Source organism: Anticarsia gemmatalis, chromosome 5 (assembly GCF_050436995.1).
Source record: "Anticarsia gemmatalis isolate Benzon Research Colony breed Stoneville strain chromosome 5, ilAntGemm2 primary, whole genome shotgun sequence".
Taxonomy (NCBI): domain Eukaryota; kingdom Metazoa; phylum Arthropoda; class Insecta; order Lepidoptera; family Erebidae; genus Anticarsia; species Anticarsia gemmatalis.
This window is the reverse complement of record NC_134749.1, coordinates 10,547,294-10,569,515: the sequence shown is the minus strand read 5'-3', so window position 1 is coordinate 10,569,515 and position 22,222 is coordinate 10,547,294. Positions and strand designations below refer to the sequence as shown.

At 33.8% G+C, this 22,222-nt stretch overlaps 2 protein-coding genes across 2 annotated transcripts in view; one reads left to right on the top strand and one right to left on the bottom strand.

Moving 5' to 3' along the window:
* Positions 1-22,222, bottom strand: part of MCU (mitochondrial calcium uniporter) — a 242,304-nt gene that overhangs the window by 207,159 nt on the left and 12,923 nt on the right. The window lies entirely within an intron of this gene.
* The window catches only part of jv (javelin), a 182,107-nt gene that overhangs the window by 154,790 nt on the left and 5,095 nt on the right, over positions 1-22,222 (top strand). Inside the window, exon 2 of the mRNA XM_076114756.1 lies at positions 21,312-22,076. Within this exon, the coding sequence (XP_075970871.1) occupies positions 21,312-22,076 (765 nt within the window). The remainder of the gene's footprint in view (positions 1-21,311; positions 22,077-22,222) is intronic.

Below are 22,222 nucleotides of genomic sequence, written 5' to 3'. Positions count from 1 at the left end.
TTACTATGGAAACCAAATAACTGATAAACATACTTATATACTTCTAAATACATACTCATATCTAAATACATACACACTAACATCGCCTTTAGTTCTCTTCAATTATACAAAATTAAATTTATTCTTAGATTAAAACCGTTTTATAAAAGTAAAATACTTTTTGCTCTAAATTTTAAATCGGATTAACACCAACTAGAACTAAAATAAATATAGATTACAAAACCCAGACTAATTAGAATTACTGAAACTTGAAACTAGTATCTAGTTTCTAAGTTTGTGAAACGTCTTACTTATAATAGCTGTTAAATGTTGATCTGTATAATAACTATCTTAGATACAATTCGAAACGGCAGATAATTTAATGTCCAATTTTATTAAAATAGGTAATTTCGTCCACAATATTATCTAATTAGAAAGATACTCTGAAGTAAAAAAGTATATCAAAACGTGTTTATACAACTATAAACTAACCGTGTGTCAAATTTTATCAAAATCAATCACGCACTTGCGCGTGAAACGTAACAAACATCCATACATCCATCTAAACATGCGTTTGCAGTAGGATAGCATGATGTTTCGCAGTAATTCGAACTATAACATATAGTACATGAATTCACGACGTTATTTATTTTCTGTTCACCCGATACCAGGAAAACTGGATTGAATATCAAGGCTGCCACTTAACCCCAATAACATCAACAATATTTTGAAAGTTCATTTCGTTTATACAGCGATATATTATTTGTAAAACATATGCCGGTTGTTTATGTTAAATTATAAGGTCTAATGTTTGACACAGCCCTATAGCGTTACAAATCACTTAAGTAGAGTCAATAAGGGCTGATAACTGAGCTATTGATCTTAATGCGCATCTTAATCAATCAGCCTAGTCTTTCTTTCAACTTTGATAATGTTGGAGTCGGCTTCCATTCTAATGGGGTGCAGCCTATCAGACCTCCACAGCGCAGTTACCTGGGTTAAACATGGACACCCTCGGTAAAACTGGTTGTCAGACTTTCAAGCTTCTGATCTTATTCAACAGATTTTTTGAAACAATCTATGTAAGAAAATATCTTAGGTATGTAAAATAAGCAGATTAATTCAAATAATTTGAAGTAAAACATCCAAATACGAATCGCCGCAGATCTATCATAAAATAAACGCGTGTTTGCAAACTGAAATTAATTATGAAGTAACTCTACGCCACTGAATTATATTACCTCCCATTTTAAGTAGGTCACCCGCGTAGTTTAGTATGGGTTTAATTATACCAAAGGCTGAATAAGTGAATATAACATAGCCGTGCGCGACAAATTGTGATCGTAATCTCGAGTAGAAAGAAAGCCGACTTTGGCAATGTGCAATGATATTAAGCACAGTCGTTCGGTGGAATACCTTGGTCTTTATAGCCGGTCAACAAGAAAATGTAATTGCTTGACCAACTTGCATGATTGTGACGAAATTACTAATTGCCTGTACATATGGATACATTCGCTTATTATAATTAGATATCCAGTTTTAATCGGTAATTGAAAACGAGAGGTATAATTCCGGTAATACCTGATTTGTAGTAGGTCATTGTCACTTGCGACTTAAAGTAAGCATTAAATAATAATGAAATACAACATCTTTGATTTATTAAAGACAAAATCCATATGTAATTTCTGTCTGTCTGTCACGTCTTCAGGACTAAACCACTGGATCAATTTAGGTGACATATAACATGGTGATAGTCAAAAATTCAGTATCTAACGTTTTTCAAAAAGCAATTTTTTCGGTTCCCAAATACTTAGTAGTACACGTGGGCCGCACGTTCAACTAGTCTTTCAATACGTTTTTCACATTTTCATCTATGAGGACAAACACATTATTTTATGATTATGATACATTTATTTTCTTTTGTTCTTAATGGCCAACCTTGTGTTTAAGTTGTTTACACCACCCGAAGGTCTCTGATGTGGCTTACTGCTTAACGACATACTCATAAATGGGATCGACACTTACACGCCCTTTAAATCAAGGGGGGTTCCGCTACAATGTCACTGAGGCAAGGATTAAAAATAAGAGGACTTTTTATGTTACGTATATTATTTAACGATTCATTAGTCATATTAGTTAATGAACCAAGTTGTTTTTCATTTAATTATAATATGACATCTAAATTTATCGGTCTAGAGCTATGAACGTATCTAACGAAATGCCGCGGTCTGGAAGTCTTTATTAACGTTGTTTTGAGTACACTGCGTTGTTAATTTTAGTAGTCTAACTGAAGCGTAATTATTCATATTGTTAATTGTCTCGCTAGGTATTACCTAGTCGCCGGTTCTTTGGTAAGAATAAATACACAACTAACCGATACTATAGATACCGGCCTAAACTCTTTTTGTTACTGGACATGAGTGCAACAATATTTAGCGTACAAACAACCCGTAAAGATACTCTATAATATGTGACAATGATGATCACATTACAAAACAATACACATTAACGACTTGCACAAAACACGATCAATACTGTCGCAAGTACAAAATTGCTGCACACTATTGCAACAAACTTCACTTTATATCCCACTTCACCCAGTTTTAGGATTAAAAGCTATTTACTGAAGTGCTGTTATTACTTAGATTGCTTCTAACACGTAGAAGATACTTAAGTCTAAAGATGTAACTTAAGTTGGACTTAAGTAAGTTTGTAAAACTGTTTTCGGGATCGAAGTCGGGATATTTATTGGGGATGGGATGCTATAAAGATGAATTAATATGATATGAATAGTAACTGTTTTCTTTTTATATTTGTAAAGAAAAAGTAGAAATGACACTTCCATCAAAATAAGTTGTTGAAAATTAAAACCTGTTTCATGTTTCCACAAGAGACGAAATAAACAGTCGTCGATGTATTTCTAGCAATGACATATTTTATTATTCAGTTAAAAATGTGAATTCTTCGGACATTTACCACGGCTCTTAACCTAAACCATCTGGACCAACGCCGGTTAATTTCGTTTCACACTCCGTTGGGAGTAAATGAGTCATTGTACCTACTACTTTATAAATACGTATTTTACAATAACAAGTCTCTATTTCAAAAATAAGAATACTAATATGAAAGTTTGTCTTGTAATTTTAAATATTGAATTTAAAACATTGATTTCCCAGTGCTGAACAAAGACCTTGAGTCCACCACGCTGGCCAAGTGTAGGATGGGGACTTTGCATACCTTCAAGAACTGTTCTAAAAAACTCTCAGGCACAATGTATTCCTTCACCGTTAGAACAAGATATTTATAATTTTTGCAGTGCGATGTCCGCTCTTGCTTGCATTTTGTCAAAACATACGTTGTTCCAAACGGACTACGCTTATCTTAATATGTAATACTGTGCGTGTAAACTCTAATGAGGAACTAAGAGTCCCTACTTAGTCTTAACTACTTCTCTAAAGTATGTCCAGTCTAGCAATGAACACTTAACCTACGCTAATTCTATGGCTTTATTCTCCTTACAATGAGAACGACTGGTGCCCAATAATACAGAAGAATAAAAAGAACGAATGGTATTTGACCTTAACCCTCTAAAACTAAACAAAAACAACATAAAATCAAAACAGTAGCGTATTGATTTAATCTTTAAATAGATTTACGTGACGTCGCGTCGCGTCTACAAAGAATTTCTAACAAGAATATTTTACTTACCAAAATAAATCATGTAAACAAGCACCTGTAAAAAAAAGTTACATATTTCCAAGAAAACTTCATGTATTTTCCTTTATTTTCTCGTCGGTTGTCGAACTTTGCTGTAACGTTTAACTATTAGCATAACAACACACATTATATTCTTATCTTGCAATAGTCGTCGTAAAATTGTCTTAGCAAGGCCAAACCATGATGTAAGGTAATCTATACTTGTCAAAGTTGTTTGACTGTGACCTTGTGAGAAGGGATGCCATCAAATCATTCAAGTTTTTCCTTGTAAGTAACTAGTTTTGTTTTGCTTCGGTCCTAATGTATGTGCAACGGAAAATAGTCACAAATTTTCAAGTTCGTACTAAAAATTTCGTTTAAAAAGAATTCTTACGTTTCTTTTGACAATAATTCGTTCTTATCCTAATTAAGAAAGCAGATAGATTTACAACAAATTTCATTATCTATTTCGTATACGACACGCTCTTCGGGTAACAAATACCTATACATATGCATTGGTCTAATAGTAAGATGTATTCGTTGAAGATATACGTTTCATTCTATAGCGAAAACTGTGTACTATTTTAGCTTCCTTATTACAATATAATGCCTAAGTGGTATGACAAATCATTTCATTGTAATCACAGGTGGTCCTATACAATAATAGTTTATTTTAGACGCATCTTTCGTTCAAGATCATTAACATGTCAGGTATTTGGCAAGGAGACAATGTTTATACAATGATAAATAACAACAAAACGTGCCGTCCGCATTTATTTGGAATTACGACAAACGAAAAGAATTCCATAGTATTAAAATACGGAACTTTCACCCAATTTATCAGAACAACCAAAAAAATGCTTCGAACCACCTTTTAATTTACTATTAAAATACTCATTTCAACCATTTCTTCCTTTAATAAACTTTTTTCCATACATTTATATCGATAAGTTACCATTTTACAAGCGATATAGCAACATGCAACATACAAGGAACTGTATCGTACCCAATTAATTAATATTAACGTCTAGGCATTGAAAATAAGTGCACTAGACAGCTTACAAATTGTACTCGGACGAATAACGAGCTCTAGTACTAAAGCAATCTGTAATTGTAACCGCAAACGGATCTCAAGCCTTCAATTGCGTCTTGAAATGGGTAAATGAAAGGAATAAATTAGAAGCATTTTAAAGGTTGCAATTAGTACTGACGATTTTAGTCTATCCTTAATAGAAAAATGTATAAATACGAACGTTTTTAAACCCTCGAACTTCTTGAATCTAATTGCAATTAGGCGGCCACGGTCAATGCAATTCAATCGAAACGACGCGACGGGTAAACAATTAAGGTATCGTAACCTTTAATTTTAAATCGTTTAAAACCCGTTGCATTATAATTTTATGTCGTAAACTTCTCTCTTTCATATCCTTAATCAATAAAAGCACAGGCTTTTCGAAGATCAGTGTGAAAATCAAACTGTCCTATAAGCCCTATAAGCCCTCTCTTTACCAAGTTCAGTATAAATTACGTCATCGAAATCAGTATTCTTATACGGCTTTGAACCACGACAGTTCCATTGCCGCAGGTTATTTACTAGCCAGTATTTCCTATAAGGTGTATAAAACCTTGTTGTGCTACAGTTGAAAGAAATAAACCAACCATTAATACGATATTTCTGAAGCAAAGGTCGACACGGTACTATTTTTCCTTAGTTCGTTCACAAGAACTTTATTTTGTGTCCGCAGTAAACCAATTTTCTTATTTTCTTTGTTCCTAGGTAATATATTAGGGCAACAGTCATGTTTATTGACTACAATAAAAAATGAACTGTGATAAAACAACACGGGCTTATCACGTATCTCATTTGACAACTAGTGTACGTTAAATTGATGATCACTATTCAGTACATTGCTGCTTTGACCTAACGTGTCAATCGTTAGTATCTAAGGGAGAAAACAATGTACAGCATAGTGGCCTTCGAATTGTTGTCAACTGAAATACATAATAAGTCCTTAGTACGGAAACCAACTGTCAAACAGAAATGCCGGATTAGATGTTGCATTTAGTTAGTGAAATGTTTTGAATAAATCAAAGCAAGACGGAACTAGATATAATATCTCGATGAAGCCGACGCCTCTCAGTCTATGACTTTCTCGTTTAACTTACACAAACTAATCTCCACAGAAGTTTGTTTAATGACAATCGTCTGGCAGCACAGTTGCTCTCCACTATTGATCTAAAACTATATCAAAGCATTCAAAGCTAAAATAGATTCGTTTTGATAGTAATCTTATCGGATTTGACGTTTAGAAATGAGAATATTTAAACGAAACTATCCTACGGAATTCGATGTCAATGTTTACTGTAGAAATTCGGAATTACTGTGTATAAGTCTGTTTATAGCTTTACGTGATCTGAATAACGTAGTATTGAGAAATATAGTCGAAGATAGTAATCAAATATTGATAGGCGTTTCCGTAAAGCAGCAACGTGGAAAAGCTTGGACATACTAAGTGTATGGTATAGAGAACAAACATATAATTTATTAAAGCGATACCCTATATTTGCGGCGTGTTTAATTGTATAATTACATTGTGGGCACAGATCGCAACTGGGGTGTCACGAGCGGAAGAAAGCGAGCAACGGATGTGAACAAAAAGTTATTGCATTATGTCCGACGCAATGTGTACAGGGCTGTCATCGCTATTTAAACATAGCTATATAAAATGCATAATACACTTAACCGGTCCTAAATGTTTGCAGTATGAACCATATTTTTACACTCACGTAGATTTTTTATCGCCCATTCAAGAATCATGAGTACTCATGCGCAATGTTTTTGTAAATAAAAATGTCACGGTTAACAACCCTAGTAGCGATAAAAGGATGGAAAACATGCGTGACAGACAGATAGACATGACAGCATTTAACATATGAATTAGGTTAATTAATACGTTCTACAGTGGCCATGCGACAACTGATCAACATGTTATGAACATAATATACAAGCCGATATACAGGGTGTGGCGTAAATAATGGATAATCCTTTACCAGCGGATGGGCGACAACCCAACTGATCTAAATATCAAAATTTACCTCTGGCACAAGTATCATAGTTTTTGAGATTTTGGCCATTTTGTGTGTTTTTTAAAAAAGCGATTTACGCTCGTTCTTTTTGATGCTGTGATCACAATTTAAGGCTTTTTTTAAATCCGTTTTTTGCAAATAAATCCTGAATAGATGTGCTATTGAATCTACAATCTTGTTTTGTTATTACTACTTGTTTTTTATTTAAATTATGCATTCAAAGTTAAATTTTATAATCTTTCACAAAATTTGTGCAACTTTGAGCACTTGTGGTGAAAAAAAAATGTATGGTGGCTTTACTGCCCACGCCATAAATAATTTCAAAATTTTATTAGAATTCTAAATTGGTATAACATGCAGCATTAATACCGATTAATTTAAAAATATTACAACGAACTTAAATTATTAACACTTTTGCCGGTCGACTAATTTTATTTTATCAGCGCGTTTAAGCTAAGTTTGCTTTCAAATATTCATGTTTATAGGGTTATTACACTATTAAAGATTATTTAGATGATAAAAAAGCTTGGAACTGTGCTGCTTCTACCAAGTCTATTTCAAAATAATGTATTACAATTTGATGAAAAATGTTTTTTTTGTCAACAGAGTAGTTTTCTTTAGATTTCTAATTATCTTTATTATTTGAATAGTATTTATGTTTTGTATTTTTTTTTTTTTCAACACTGCACACAAGTGCTCAAAGTTGAACAAAAGTGTTGAAAAATTATAAAATTTAACTTTGAATGCATAGTTTAAATAAAAGACAAGTAGTAATAGCAAAACAAGATATTAGGTTCAATAGCACATTAATTTAGGATTTAAATGCAAAAATTTTTGGCCATTATGTGTGTTTAAGAAAGCGATTTACGCTCGTACTTTTTGGTGCTGTGATCACAAATTAAGACTTTTTTTAAATCCGTGTTTTGCAATTAAATCCTGAATAGATGTGCTATTGAATCTAGAACGCGCTTAGCGTGAAAAAATTAAATTAGTCGACCGGCAAAAGTGTTAATAATTTAAGTTCTTTGTAATATTTTGACAATAATCGGTATTAATGCTGCATGTTATACCAATTTAGAATTCTAATAAAATTTTGAAATTATTTATGGCGTGGGCAGTAAAGCCACCATACATTTTTTTTTCACCACAAGTGCTCAAAGTTGCACAAATTTTGTGAAAGATTATAAAATTCAACTTTGAATGCATAATTTAAATAAAAAACAAGTAGTAATAACAAAACAAGGTTGTAGATTCAATAGCACATCTATTCAGGATTTATTTGCAAAAAACGGATTAAAAAAAAGCCTTAAATTGTGATCACAGCATTAAAAAGAACGAGCTTAAATCGCTTTTTTAAAAAACACACAAAATGGCCAAAATCTCAAAAACTATGATACTTGTGCCAGAGGTAAATTTTGATATTTAGATCAGTTGGGTTGTCGCCCATCCGCTGGTAAAGGATTATCCATTATTTACGCCACACCCTGTATAACTATATCAATTATGAACAATTAGCAAATAACGAAAAGGTGCTGTAGAGCAATTTTCTACAGTCGGTCGAGTATCGAGAGTTTGACATTTAAAATGTTTTGCCAAAATAGTTCATACGAAGCTCGCTAGAGGCGCTAATCTGATTTTCGTGCAAAATTTCTTGTTAGCTAGCCGGTTGTCGGTAGTCGATAGTGGGAGAGAAACGAGCTACTGTTCACAATTTTGATCCCAGAGGGCCATCATGTATCTCAGTTGTCAATTTGAAAGCCAGTATGCTGTATACATTATTTATATTTATATTATTTATACAGGGTGGGCCATGAATTTGTTTACATTTAAATTTGACTTCGCACGCAAACAGCAGAGGGTCGTGGCGCAGGGAGAGGTCTAACAGCTAGCTCAGTTCTTGGAAATTTTGTTGACATGGATCGCTTCACGGGACCGCAGCGTGCCTTTTGCGTAAAGCAATTTTATTTAAACAATAGTTCGCTCATCACTGTGCGGCGTCTATTTCGTGGAATTCCATTTACACGACCTAAATGAGTGCCCAAGCTCAGTTTTAATAAAGAAATGGGTAAACAAATTTGAAGAGACCGGATCGACGCTAAATGTGAAGCAAACCAACGGCCCACGGACTTCACGGAGTGATAAGAACGTGCAGAGAGTTTCAGCTTATCTGTATTACGGCGAGTATTCGAAAATTTTCGTGCTCGTTTAGAGGAATGCCAACGCCGTGATGGTGGCCATTGAAATGATGTTATTTTTAAAAAGTAATTTCCATTTTATAAGCTATCTCTTAAATAAATAATTTTTTATGTAAATCTAATAGTTTTTTTTTAATGATTTTTTAAAATGTTAACTAATTCCTGGCCCACCCTGTATCTCTCTTAGATTATAGTGATTAACACGGTACATCAAAGCTGCAATGTACTAAATAATGACTATCAATGCCGTACACTAGATGTCTACCGAGATACGTAATACGCATACAGATCGGGTTAAGTGCAAATTTTCAGTAAGAATAATGTGAATAATAGGTAATCCGCAATTTGATAACATGCCCAGTGTATGTTCGCTATTACTCGGAAACAAAATTTATGTCAAAAATTGGGTGAATTTACTACTACTATACAGCTACACCTCGACTTATGTAAGCAATTTTCATTATAATATCTCCCGAAAGATTTACTATCAGCAGTATTATTTTTTTTACAGAAGATTAAATGTTTACCTGTTACAGGTGAAATATGCGTTAATAATTTTGCTTGTTTGGCTTTACGTAAACAAAGAACAAAATGCGGTACAACAAAGTAAAACTAAGAAACGAAATGTAAACAAATCACCTTTTTTCAACTGACATGTTGTGCATATTTTGACAGTTTCGTTCACTGTAATATAACATTTGATTCAGTCAATGAATTAATATGTCGAAGATTATTACAGTATGCTGATTAACATACTAAATTCGTGTTTTATTTTCATGTGATAGATAAAAATGTTAAACGCAACATTTTTATGGGGAGATTGTTTTTTTTATGCAGGCAACTTAATAAAAAGAAAGAAAAAGTAAATGTAAATATTGAGCGGAAACCGATTGCCTTTAAATACCATTCGTGGGAACTTTAAAAAATGTCAGTAAAATTTCAAAAGTCTATATTATTTTATAACAATTATGCAACGTTATAGCACCATTTAATGCCTTCAAGAAATTTTAAATGCATCCCAAACGGCAGTTTTATCTCTTAAATTAGAGAACTTTGGATACATTACGATTTAATTACGACCTCTAGACTAATTATTCTGTCTTATTTTCTATTACATTATTTTTATACCTACGACATTAAAAATCATCTAATACAAATGGTGCTTATCATTTTTGTACACTAGTCGGTAAATTAGTCACAAATTCTAAATAAAAACTAGAAGCCAAAATAAACAACGCGCGGAAAAAATTACGCTAAAATTAACAATTTGAAGACATTCTGAACTCGTTACCGAATTACATAACACACACGTCTACGCTTCGTGTCATAATGAGACATTCGTAAGTAGACTACGGACATTTATATTACTCGAAAATCTTCACACTACATCGACTAATGCAAAATAACAACATACTGTTCGTTCAGATAATTGATCAAGACATATTGTAAGACGTTATTCGATTATTTATTTAGATATAGATCATGTTGTCTCATTTACTCATAATATTAGATGAGCCACAGTGGGGTTGACTTTCTTTTTATAGTGTAGAGACGTAACAATACCGTATTTCCGTTGGAATCAAATGAGTGTCTCATAAAATGTTCCAGTCTGTAATAATTACAATTTCAACATTGTTCACGAAAAAGACGACGTGTACAAGTTAAATAACTTTTTGTTAACCCAGTCAACTACCGAATTGCAGAATGTGACAAATACATAAACAAAATAACAAACAGAAGGGTCACGATTATAAATTATTTCATTTGCACTCGAACAAGGAAAATGTTTATGAAGGCGAGATTGATAGGTTTACTTCATTCAATCAAATAATTCACCAGTCTGTTTAGTTTCTCAGAATAATCACTGACATTGAATCTGGAAAGTTCTATCTTTACGGTTGTCTAAATATAAAATTGTCGGCATCAGCGTAGAGACAGTAAAAGTGTTTTTCTGTCCTACGCTTTAACGTCATAAGCTTCTTTGAGCAGTAGGTAAGGTAGGTATATAAATAAGAATTAGTTAGACATCCGAATACATCGATTAGTCAATGTAACTGAAAACGGGAGACACGGCTCTTTGTAATTTTGGCGACTGAACAAAAGAATATAATGTTTATCGAGGTTAGAATATAATAGACCTAAATATAAATAAACTAGTACCTACACGACTATTGCAAATGTAATTACAAACCTTTTCTATTCGTTTGTACTCAACAACACGTGTAACGATTCACGAAATTGTATTAAAATGAATGAAAAAAGGTTCGTTCTCGATTTTCACGTCATTATAATTCATGACAGAAAAAGTAACAAACTCGGACTCAATAAATAAATGTAAATTATTCAGAGAGAATCACGAAGGCCGAAAAGTCATGAACATTATTCGACGATCTGAGGAAACTCGCGTACAAGTAATCTCGAAGTTATTTCGTATGTATTGGGGAAGTCTTTAAATGAAGTTTGAACAACAATTACTTGAATCTCGATCGAGTTTGAATCATTGCAACGATACAATGATAGAAAATGTCAAGGGCTGAAAAAACTAGCTAGTTAACAGAACTGCGAATTTTAAATTATGTATTTACTATTGCTCGGCTTCAATCAAAGTATATGAATTATGTTCAATTAGTTGAAGCCATAATGGTCAATAAAAAGATCACTTATGAAGATAAATGAAAGAATAACTTTACGCATTTACCAGTAATCAAACTATACAAAATATTTCTAATGTCTTATACGTTTAAAAACATTTTAGACAAGATTTTCCGTCTAGAGGTCACAAGTACGACAGCTCATCCTGTTAAAGATCGCAGACCTTGACACTATATAACAGTTCTCAATAGAGTCGCCTTCTATTACATGAAAACTAAACCCTTCAGGGAAATAGCGGAATCAAGTCACGATGTGTTAGATCTTTCATCGAAGACTATAAATCGAAAATAGTAAGAAAATATCAAATAGAAACCTTATACATTGCTCTAATAGAAATTGAAAAAGTTAACCTTGTACAGGAGATTGGTATAACATTGTTAATACATAATTAAATAGATATATCAAATAGTAACATTACTCAAACTTGTTCAACTGAGTTCAACAGTAAAGCTAATTTATCGCTTACAATATCGACCACAGATTCCATTCCGTCATACTCACATAGAACCAAATATACGCAAACTAAGTCAAATTTTCATTATAAACATTTAACTAAAGTTATATTACCACAGAATGTTGTCCGACTCTATGTATATAATGCACTTCGAAGTTCAACCGGGAGTTAATCGGGCACCGGCTGGCGACTGTACGTTAGCCGATTGGCGGATATAGTCCGAAATAGCCGCTGGACCCCTATAATTGAGACGAGCCGGCGACACTAAACAGAAGGTGACGAGTACGGCATTTGTAGGAATACACAGAATATTATACAGTAAATATTAGCATCATATGGCCTTTTAATATTAACTAGATTCACAGTCATGGAAAATGTTCCTTTATTTTCCCACTGGTCCACTATTTTCCGGGATCAAAAATTTTATTACAGGTAATCACGACAACACATAATGTTACAAACGAAATGATGTTTAGAATTTCATATTAATTATAATGCTCAAGAAATAGATAACGCTTATTTTTATAATATTGAAAATAGTCTCATTTTAAATATCAAGATGCATCAAACTTAACAAGCTAATAGGTACTCACATGAGCACGAGACGTGAGCTTCCGGAGCAGTTATTAGTGGAACGGAACTCCTGTCTAATTACCGTGAGCTCCGCTAAATTGTGTTGAAGCGCCTTGCATGAACATGCAAGCAATAAGTTTCAAAGTGAACACTTCGCTCTTAAATACAAATAACAGGCCTAGGAGTAATTAACTTTACGAATTGGGAAGGTCGCAATAATTCTACAGCCTGTTGTATATGTTGAAATAAATATTGTAGCGTCTTTAAAAGGTCCAGTCACGTCTTTCCAAGCTCACACTTCGCAGAGACAGGAAAGTTATTTGAAGACCCTTGACGGCCTTTTCGGAAATTGAGGATCCATTAGGGAGGTTTATTTTCTATACATCCAAGATTTATCATCATTGTAAATAAACTATTCCGGTAAGGTCTTGTGTCCACATGTGTGGTTATTTTCCCGAGGGATCGATCATAAAAATGTGACAAACTCTATTAACGCGATACATCGCTGAAGGGAGTATACCTTGGGTATATCTTCACTCTGTCAATAGTCTTGGAGAATAAAGGTAGCAGAAACAAAAGGGACAAGAATAGAGACAGTGATGAAACATACATAGTGTGTACACAAGGTTTTGTTTGATATATCCTATTGTAGTTATTCCTACCTTTACTTAACCTTGACGGTAATATTATCTTTCCAATCGAGTATTTTTTCCTCAAGAGTAGGATTATTACAAGTAATGACAAAGATAATCGAAATCTAACAACCTCAGATAAATGAGATAGATTTGCGTATAATGTCCTCTAGGTCAATGTGCTATCACGCAAATCCTAGTGTTACGTCATACGACCTAGAGAAACGACCTAGGGCTGAATGAAAAGTTCTTTTACAAAAATATATAACTTATCTGGGGGCACGGAAGTGCCCCCGCAAGTCGAGCAAAAAAAAAGCGGCACGGCCGTAACATCCTTTTCTCGAAGCAATTCGGGCTATTTTTGACACCCCTATAATTTCGTTGTGGATAAAACAAGAAGCCTGGATTTTCAGCAACTAATCAGTAATTGTATAAATACGGTATATTTAAAATTTCAGTCAATTTGAACCAGTAGTTTAAGAATGACAACTTGTTAAAATTTTGAATTTTGTCACTCACTGATTCACTGACTCACTGACTCACCGATCATCAAAAGTCTAAGGTACTTCTAGCAGACTTAGAAGCTTAAAATTTAGAATACAAATAGGGTTTAGTGTCTTTATCATGGGAAAAATCAAATATTTTTTAATTTCGATCCAGTTTTTTAAATACACCAACTGTAACAATAACTTTGTAATCCCATATAAATGTACAAGATTACAAGGTTACATTTGCAGTTAATGAATTATGATTACTGTAGAAAATAAAATAAATAGGTACCTACTATATAAGGCATAACGGGAGGGGGGTATAGGGTGGGTAAGGGTGTTTAGCTCATGAAACTGAACAACATTCCCATAGGAAAATATGTTGAATTATGAAAAAAAAACGTCTTTCCATACAAATTGGACTTATGTTCGCTCTACAAAAAGAAGTGAGATGCCATCAAAAACATTCTGTAAAAACCTCAAGTCTCGCCGTAAAAAGTGGTGAGATCTATATAATACCAAGTCGATTAATCTATTTAGTCTCTACTTAAAGGACCTTCTGTCTTAAGTTATTACGTATGTTATTATCATGCCAATTTAAAAAAAAATACCTTTAAAACAAATAGATCGACTTGGTCATCGCAAGAAAACACAAATTCGCCATTAACATTTCAGGAGCAATAACTTCTCGTCGAGCTGTGTAGTGTGATACATACTAATAATCAAATCATGCGATGACCAGGTCGGTCTATTTGTTTTAAAGGTATTTTTTTTTAATTGGCATGATAATAACATACGTAATAACTTAAGACAGAAGGTCCTTTAAGTAGAGACTAAATAGATTAATCGACTTGGTATTATATAGATCTCACCACTTTTTACGGCGAGACTTGAGGTTTTTACAGAATGTTTTTGATGGCATTTAAATATTCAGACGTAGTTATAACATCGGCGGTTCTAAGAAATATACCTGACGGTACTTAAATTACCTATACGGCTTGTGTTGTAGGGTAACTTTTTAGTATCAAAATACACATTTTTTTCTTGGATAGTGTAACCTATGCCATGGATAATGAAGCTTCTGGATAGTTAAAAGTATTTTGGAATCAGTTAAATACTGGCAATAATATTCAACAACAAACCACACAGGATAAAACGAAATTGAATTAGTCAACTAATACAAAATCAAATTAATTGTAAAACGCAAACATAGCGTTGAGGTAAATGAAATTGAATTTACCTTAAAACTGCTATTTTGTACAAAATTAAACCGTAGTTACATTTAGGCAAACGTAAGCTGTTTCAATATAATTAGAAATCGGCGTAGTCAAGTTTATTCAATGTCTAAAGTCTAGATCAGTAGACAAACTAAAGTTAGAACTATTAACGAAATAACCATACATTTTTCTACCATTTTCTTTACACAGCTAAAGTGGTCTTGGGCGTTAGTTTATAGTATACGACTACAGCCCGTGAGGTCGCAGTTTCGATCCCCGAATCAAGAAAAGTGTTATTAGTATTTTTGAATTACAATAGAATATCTCTCAATAGTAATCTTGTAACGTGTCTAACAAATGGCAATAGGCTCGTCCCTTGTTAAATGAGACTAACATTGTTAATGGAGGAAAATTAGTGTATTTCATACAAATCTGCCTACATCTTTGAGTATAATAGTTATGATGTTATAAACATATGTGAAATGTGTGTGTTTCCTAAAACAAGTAAATACATAATTTGTCTGAGTACCTACTAGGGAAAAATGAATGTAAGGATATTGAAATACCTAAAAGGATTCTCTAGGTTATAAAATCAAGTCAATGACCTAGTGCTCGTAAAGTCGTAACCAGTATGATTGAATATGGAAGAAGGGTAAAGGGTTTCAGGGACTAAATAGCTTCTGTGGTTTATGTCAACCCTTTGGAACATAGAGACGCACGCTTTTTGAATATTAGATTATCTCGTTAAAAAAGACTCAATATAATGTATATCGGAATAATTTAGGTACAAAGTAGACACTTATGAAACGGTTGAAATTAAAGTATTGTAGTTAACGAGTTACAGTTTGAAATTAAACTGCTAAGCATATGAAGAACTTACGGATACTTTGAATATACTAGAAACAATTAATATACAGAACTAAATTTCGTACACTTTTAAAATGGTTAAAAATACTTAAGTTCTAGTGCAAGTTCTAAATTAAAATATTAAGCATTAGAGGAACTTATAGATACTGTATAAATACCAGAAACATGTAATAGACACGCCATATTTTTTCGTTGCAAAAAACGCTTTGAAGTTTTCTGTATACCCTCTCAAGTGCACGAGGGCATGAGGTCAGAGCTATACATGATACGTGCCCTGAATGAAGATCGAGATGAATACGCACTTCTAAGATGAGCGTGTGAAAATGTACGTCAAGAAAATGGAACAAAATCAAAGAAGGTTCTTATATGAACGGAGAGTCGAAGTGATATTCACATTTGTATGGATAGGTTTCAGTCGAGATTAATGAAATAGCATCTGATATATTTTGCTGGCTCATATACTGCAGAGATTTAGAAGAATATGCTCGCATAGTTTCTATCTCATAGAACCCTCTCCGCAGACTAGATTCTTTCAGCATAAGCGATCGGTAATTTTGGCAAATTAGCCACTGCAGATCACCGATACTAAAAAGCAGCTGTCTAGTGCGCGATCTCCCAATAATGGTTAATTTTTGATCCAGAGAATTTATCATTATCAATACTTAAATAATAAATTTATCGGTTATCCAAAACATACAGACAGACTAACAAACAAGACATGTCTGTTTCTAAAATTTTATATTTATAAAAATATAACAGTGACAACCGGAAACAAATCCGGTACTGTAAGTATACTAGCCAACAAAAAGACACATAATTTGAAAAGTCATATTAAAGTTTCCTCCATAAAACATTACAATTAGGAAAACGAACGCAAAGATGCGTTATAAATCTCCGTTTCCTCTCGTTAATGGAGTATTGTTCTTGTGTACGTGGTGCTACGTAAAATTGAGGTCGTCCTGTATTTACTGTCCTACAAACTCATTTCCATTCTTGCAGATATCACAAGTTAGAAGGGTGACTGAATCTATTGTTTGTATGATTGTAGTTTGCGCTTCTAATATGCAGATTAAGAAAACTTGCGAATTCTTGCATAATATAGTAATAGCTTATAATAATAATTTACGATGCTGTCTATCAAATTATGTTGGCGTTTGCATATCTACTAGAATTTAGCAGATGCCTGCAAATTTCAAGAAACAGAAAGCGTATGCGCGTTTAGTTTATCTACAGCAAGGGCAGCTTCGGCTAATGAAATTATAAACACCGCATTCACTCAAATTATTCACGAAATTAGAACAGCTACGTGTTAATTCATCACAAAGATTACAAATTATTTTATTAACTGAGCCGCACGCCAAATAATATAATTACTTAAGAAACCCGTCACGCCCATTGAAAAGAATAAGTTCATCAAGAAAATTTAATCCAGAATACGAATACCAACATTATCTTCTGTTGTACGACGGCAACGTGAGGCGACGGCGTAATGGCGGCACATGCATGAATAAAAATAAAGGACAAGCCAAAGCCACTACTCATGTTTATTCCTTTATTCCTTATTCCACAAGGAACCACACAAAAGATAATAATGAATGGATATCGCCCCGGGACTCAATTTATGGCAATACCAGTCGCTAAACATCCCGATTGTTTTAAAAGAAATTCCGGAAAAATCCGCAAGAACAAATATTTTGACGATGCCAATAGCAATAAATGTCTGTGCGATATTATTTATTCATACGTTTGAGATATTTTATATACTTTGATCTTAGCTAAATAAGACAGTGGATTATTTTTATTATAAACTTTTTGACTTTCAATCAAAAAATATTAAATTAAAGCTGAAGTGTAGTGTTTTCGCAGTAAATTAATTGCTTCCTTGGCAAAAATGATAGCGAACGCACTGAATAATCTAAAACTGCAACATTGTAGCGAGTTTAAATAACACAGAATCGAAAAACTAATATCCTACTGACGTACATTTGTTTACTCTAATAGTTTCACTACCAAACATTAAGATCATTCCTATGATCTGAAAAAGACGTACCAATTTCTATTCAGTCTGATAAAAATGTACTGAATTGTTAAGACATTTTCATATAGCTAGCTTTAAAAGATCTTTATAAAGAGAGCAGAGAAATAGTTGAAGAGTTTTCCTAGTGCACTCCGCATAAACGAACTGTAGTCAACAGTGCCACAGTATGTCAATGTTATGCCGATGTTTTACACGCCTCAGTCACCAAGTAAGAGTACTAACCTGTAAAAAGATACGACAACAGTCTTCCCGAGTGTCTCGGCTATGAATATTTATAGACAGTCGCGTCAGAAAATATAGGTAAAACCGAACGCGGGGAATGTTTTTCTTTAACTATACGTATTTTCAATTTATTTTAGGTTCCGTCTTTACTGTTAATTATCCTCCATTCCCGATACAATAAAGGTAACTGTGAATAATTACATCAATTATAAAAATGTTGCATATAATTATCTTCAGTGTTAGTGTAACTAAACTAAACTAAAATAATTATATTGATAAAATTCGTACCAATTTGTTCTTCTTTGTATTTTCCTGTAACGTTATTCTTTTATTGCTAAATTGTTAAACATTAACAGTTACATCAGATTCGTATCTAAAAATGCTGCGGCCCTAAGGGATTTGTAACATCTGGCGTACTTACATACAGTCGACCAACGGTTAGGTGGTGATATGTACGATAAACAGCACACTACAGATAAACACTTGCTTCTTACTGTCTGTTCCTTAAGAATAAATCCGAAATCTTAAGGTACATTAAAACTATCTAACTGTGTTGCGAAAGCAACAGGAATCATGCATCTTACTTTGGTTTGTTTGACGTTTTGGCAAGGAAAAAGCGTGTATGACACACAAAATAGCATAGTTTAATATTTCAATTACATTTGTGCCTCCATAAAAGATCATTATCGGTAGTTTAAATATTGACACAGGTGTATCATTTATGATAATCGCGGTTCGTTAAGATTTTGTACAAACAACAAACGAATATTCTATAAATCTGCATGAAAGATAACCTAAAAAATGTACGATAGATAAATTCGTTAGAATACTAAAATTATATTTATTTTACGTGCGCTGTGAGCTAGCATCCAAGGCGAAAATAAAACTGTAAACGACCGGTAAGTTGTAAAAGATTCACGATCTCCTCGACTATTAGTTCAGCTGTAGGCCAAACTGTAAGAAAATTAGTACTAAGGCTTGTTTTCTTCATATGCGTGGAGTGTGTCTACTTAATCTTTGTAATGAAACTTACAACATTGTTTCGGTCATCGACCTTTAAATGGTTACATACGTTGAGTGAGGTTCGCAGCTTGTAACGAGTTGACAACTAGTGTACGTCAAATTGATGTTCACTATTCAGTACATTGGTGCTTTGAGGTAACATGTTAATAAATATTATCTAAGGGAGAAAACAATGTACAGCATAGTGACTTTTAAATAGTTGTCAACTAAAATACGTGATAGCCCCCAGGTTTTGTTTCCAATGAGCAAAATAGTAATAATATGATATAGTTTATTTTAGAGTTTTCACTTACACAAACAAAAAGGTTTATACGACTACCGAGAGGAGAGTCTAACATAATAAACTTCGAAGCCTCGATAAGTGTGCCCGCTTTTCCCTCGTGAGCAGTTCAAAACGGAAGTAACTTACGAAAATAAAAGGAGAAAATTAGTACTTACTTTCGACATTTCAAAAATAAGACAGCTAAAAGGCTTTACTGGCATCGATAGCGTTTTACAACGTACTTTGAGTGTAAAATATGGCATGAATAAAATGTCACCATCACAATATACCGAGTAGTAAAGCAACTCATTGCATTTACACGATTGCCTTCCTTTACGATCGTAACCTCTTCGATATTCCTACAGCGCTTCCCTCAGACGCTTTGTTTTGTGAGAATAGGTTTGTTTGTCTTCTACCTCTTATGGTAATTGATTAGAAAATTACTTGCTTTTTACCTAGAATATAATGTATCCGTTTTTAAGTAAGTTACAACTACAGAAATAAAAAATAAAACGCACACTATTCTTATTAATTTGTGGAAATGCCAACGTTTATTCTACGCTGTTCAAGTATGCATTATGCAAGTTTATTCATATGCAGGTTCCAATACTTCTGTATAATAAATTCCTAGTAAAATATTAAAATCCTTAAAGGAATGCTATGGCCATTAGTCTCGGTATACAAGGCGCCAGCTCCCTACTACAGACGCTCCCGTTTCTGGCATAGTTTCAAAATGTTCCCTGCAGTTGTCATGTGTTTTAAAACTCGTTAAAATAAATCTAAGAATTTTGCAGTAGAATACTCATTTTCTAAGAGAAGAAAACAGGTTTCGTTTAATTTCAGATATTGGACTTTGCACTGTCTTTCATTTGTTCTCAGATATTTTGAGAATGCGTCGTGTCATCCGAAATATTTTAATGGTGCTTGGAATAAAATTACTTAAAACATAACTAGATGAAGAAAACTTACTACCTAGACGTTTTTTCGCGTTCTAGCACAAAAATATGGAACTTCACACGTTAATCAATGTCAACTTTCAGTTACGCCAAATTTAATATGTCGCTCAAAATTATCCAACAAAAAAACACTTTCAACGGCTATTATCAATATTTACTTGAACAAGAAACGAATAATTACTGTCACGGAAATTATTACAAGGGTCAACCGTTATATCTTACGGAAAAAATATATTATTTTCCCTCAGGAAACGAGGTCAACGTAAATGAATCATTTCAAGTCACATCTTCATTATTATTAGACTCTCCATTTGTGTAATTTGAGGTGAAAATGTCGGCGTCCACTGAAGAATCACTTCTGTCGGCAGCTTTTTATTGTTTACCACGCTCATTTATCCTCTCTATTTTATTACAAATAACCCTGTTTTAAAATAGCCCCTATTCAGCAGAAATACATTTTACTAACATTCTCTGCCACGTAAAGCACCTGAGAGTAAAATTAAGCCTACCAATTGCCCACTAAATTAATAAATGGGCTTAGTTAATTGCAAAAGCTACCGATCATTGCGAGTGCCAAACACAGCTATCTTGTTTATAGACTATACTCAATATTGTTCATTATGAATAATTACAACAGCGTTGAATTATAAATATATGTGTTCCGTACAAACATATATGTTTGATGTCAACGGAATGGCTCTTGTCTCTGGCGGAGTGCCAGTGTCGTACACGAGCCATCGACTAGTTACACTCCCTATCAATACTGGAGATTCTACACATACAAGACTTCACAACCTAAGATGGGATTGTGTACAATGTCATCCTATATCAATAATATGACCTACTTGACGTCACTAGAAAAACGATGACTCAAGTAAACCACACCAAAAGCTACATAATATCTTGTCCAAACATTATTATCAAGCTTGGATGTACATCTTAATCTAATCTACGGTGTTTTGTGTTTCAGACACTCGGTGGACTCGGTCGCGTCGTATTCTAGCCAGAATCACGTTGACCGTATAAGGGCACAGAACTTCTCAGCGGCTTCTTGTCAAGACGACTGCGACTTCGGGTCGATCAAGACAAGTCTATTTAGACGGTCGTCATCCAACTTGGAGTATCCACACAAACGGCCGGAAAGCGTCACTTCAAACACCAGCTCAACAAGAAGCCGCCTTCGAGAACTTGTCGAAAGGAAATCGAGTCAGGACGAGCACAAGTCCGCGGCAAACACCGTCGGTGATATCCAGTACTTTGAGAACCCTACAGAAACTTTAGAGTTTGACAAACCACGAAATTCGTTAGAATCAAGGAAGAGTCAAGAGGAACGTCCGAAAAAGAGAAAGTTATCAAAGGGAAAAGATAAGGATAAAGACGTGTGTGAGACTAAGAACAAGAAACACGAGAAGTATCAAAGTAAACTAGCTGAGTACTACAAACTACCAGTACAATTACCTCAGGACGAGTTCTATCAACACCTGACGAGATCTAAAGCAGCCGAGGAACTTCTACAAAAACGATTCTCGAATTCCGACACTGAATTCAGCGGCAGTTACGGAAGATTGTGCAAACATAAGGAGCCTGAAGGTGCTAATTTACGACGCAGTCGAAGCTTGGCAGTGATTAGAGAGGAAACATTCACTGATCTTCAAATACAAAACCACGCAAAAAGCAAGAGATCTCAATTGATACCCCGAGCCCGCTTGTTCGATAAGCCTTGCTTCAAAGACAGGTAATATAATAATTAATATTTAACGAACAGAGAACAGAGAACGAATAGAGAGCAATGTTTGCTATTAAAATGATTAGCGACTCTACTCACGGATACAGGTGTAATGTAAACAATCTACTGTAATAAATTAAGAATTATTTATCTAT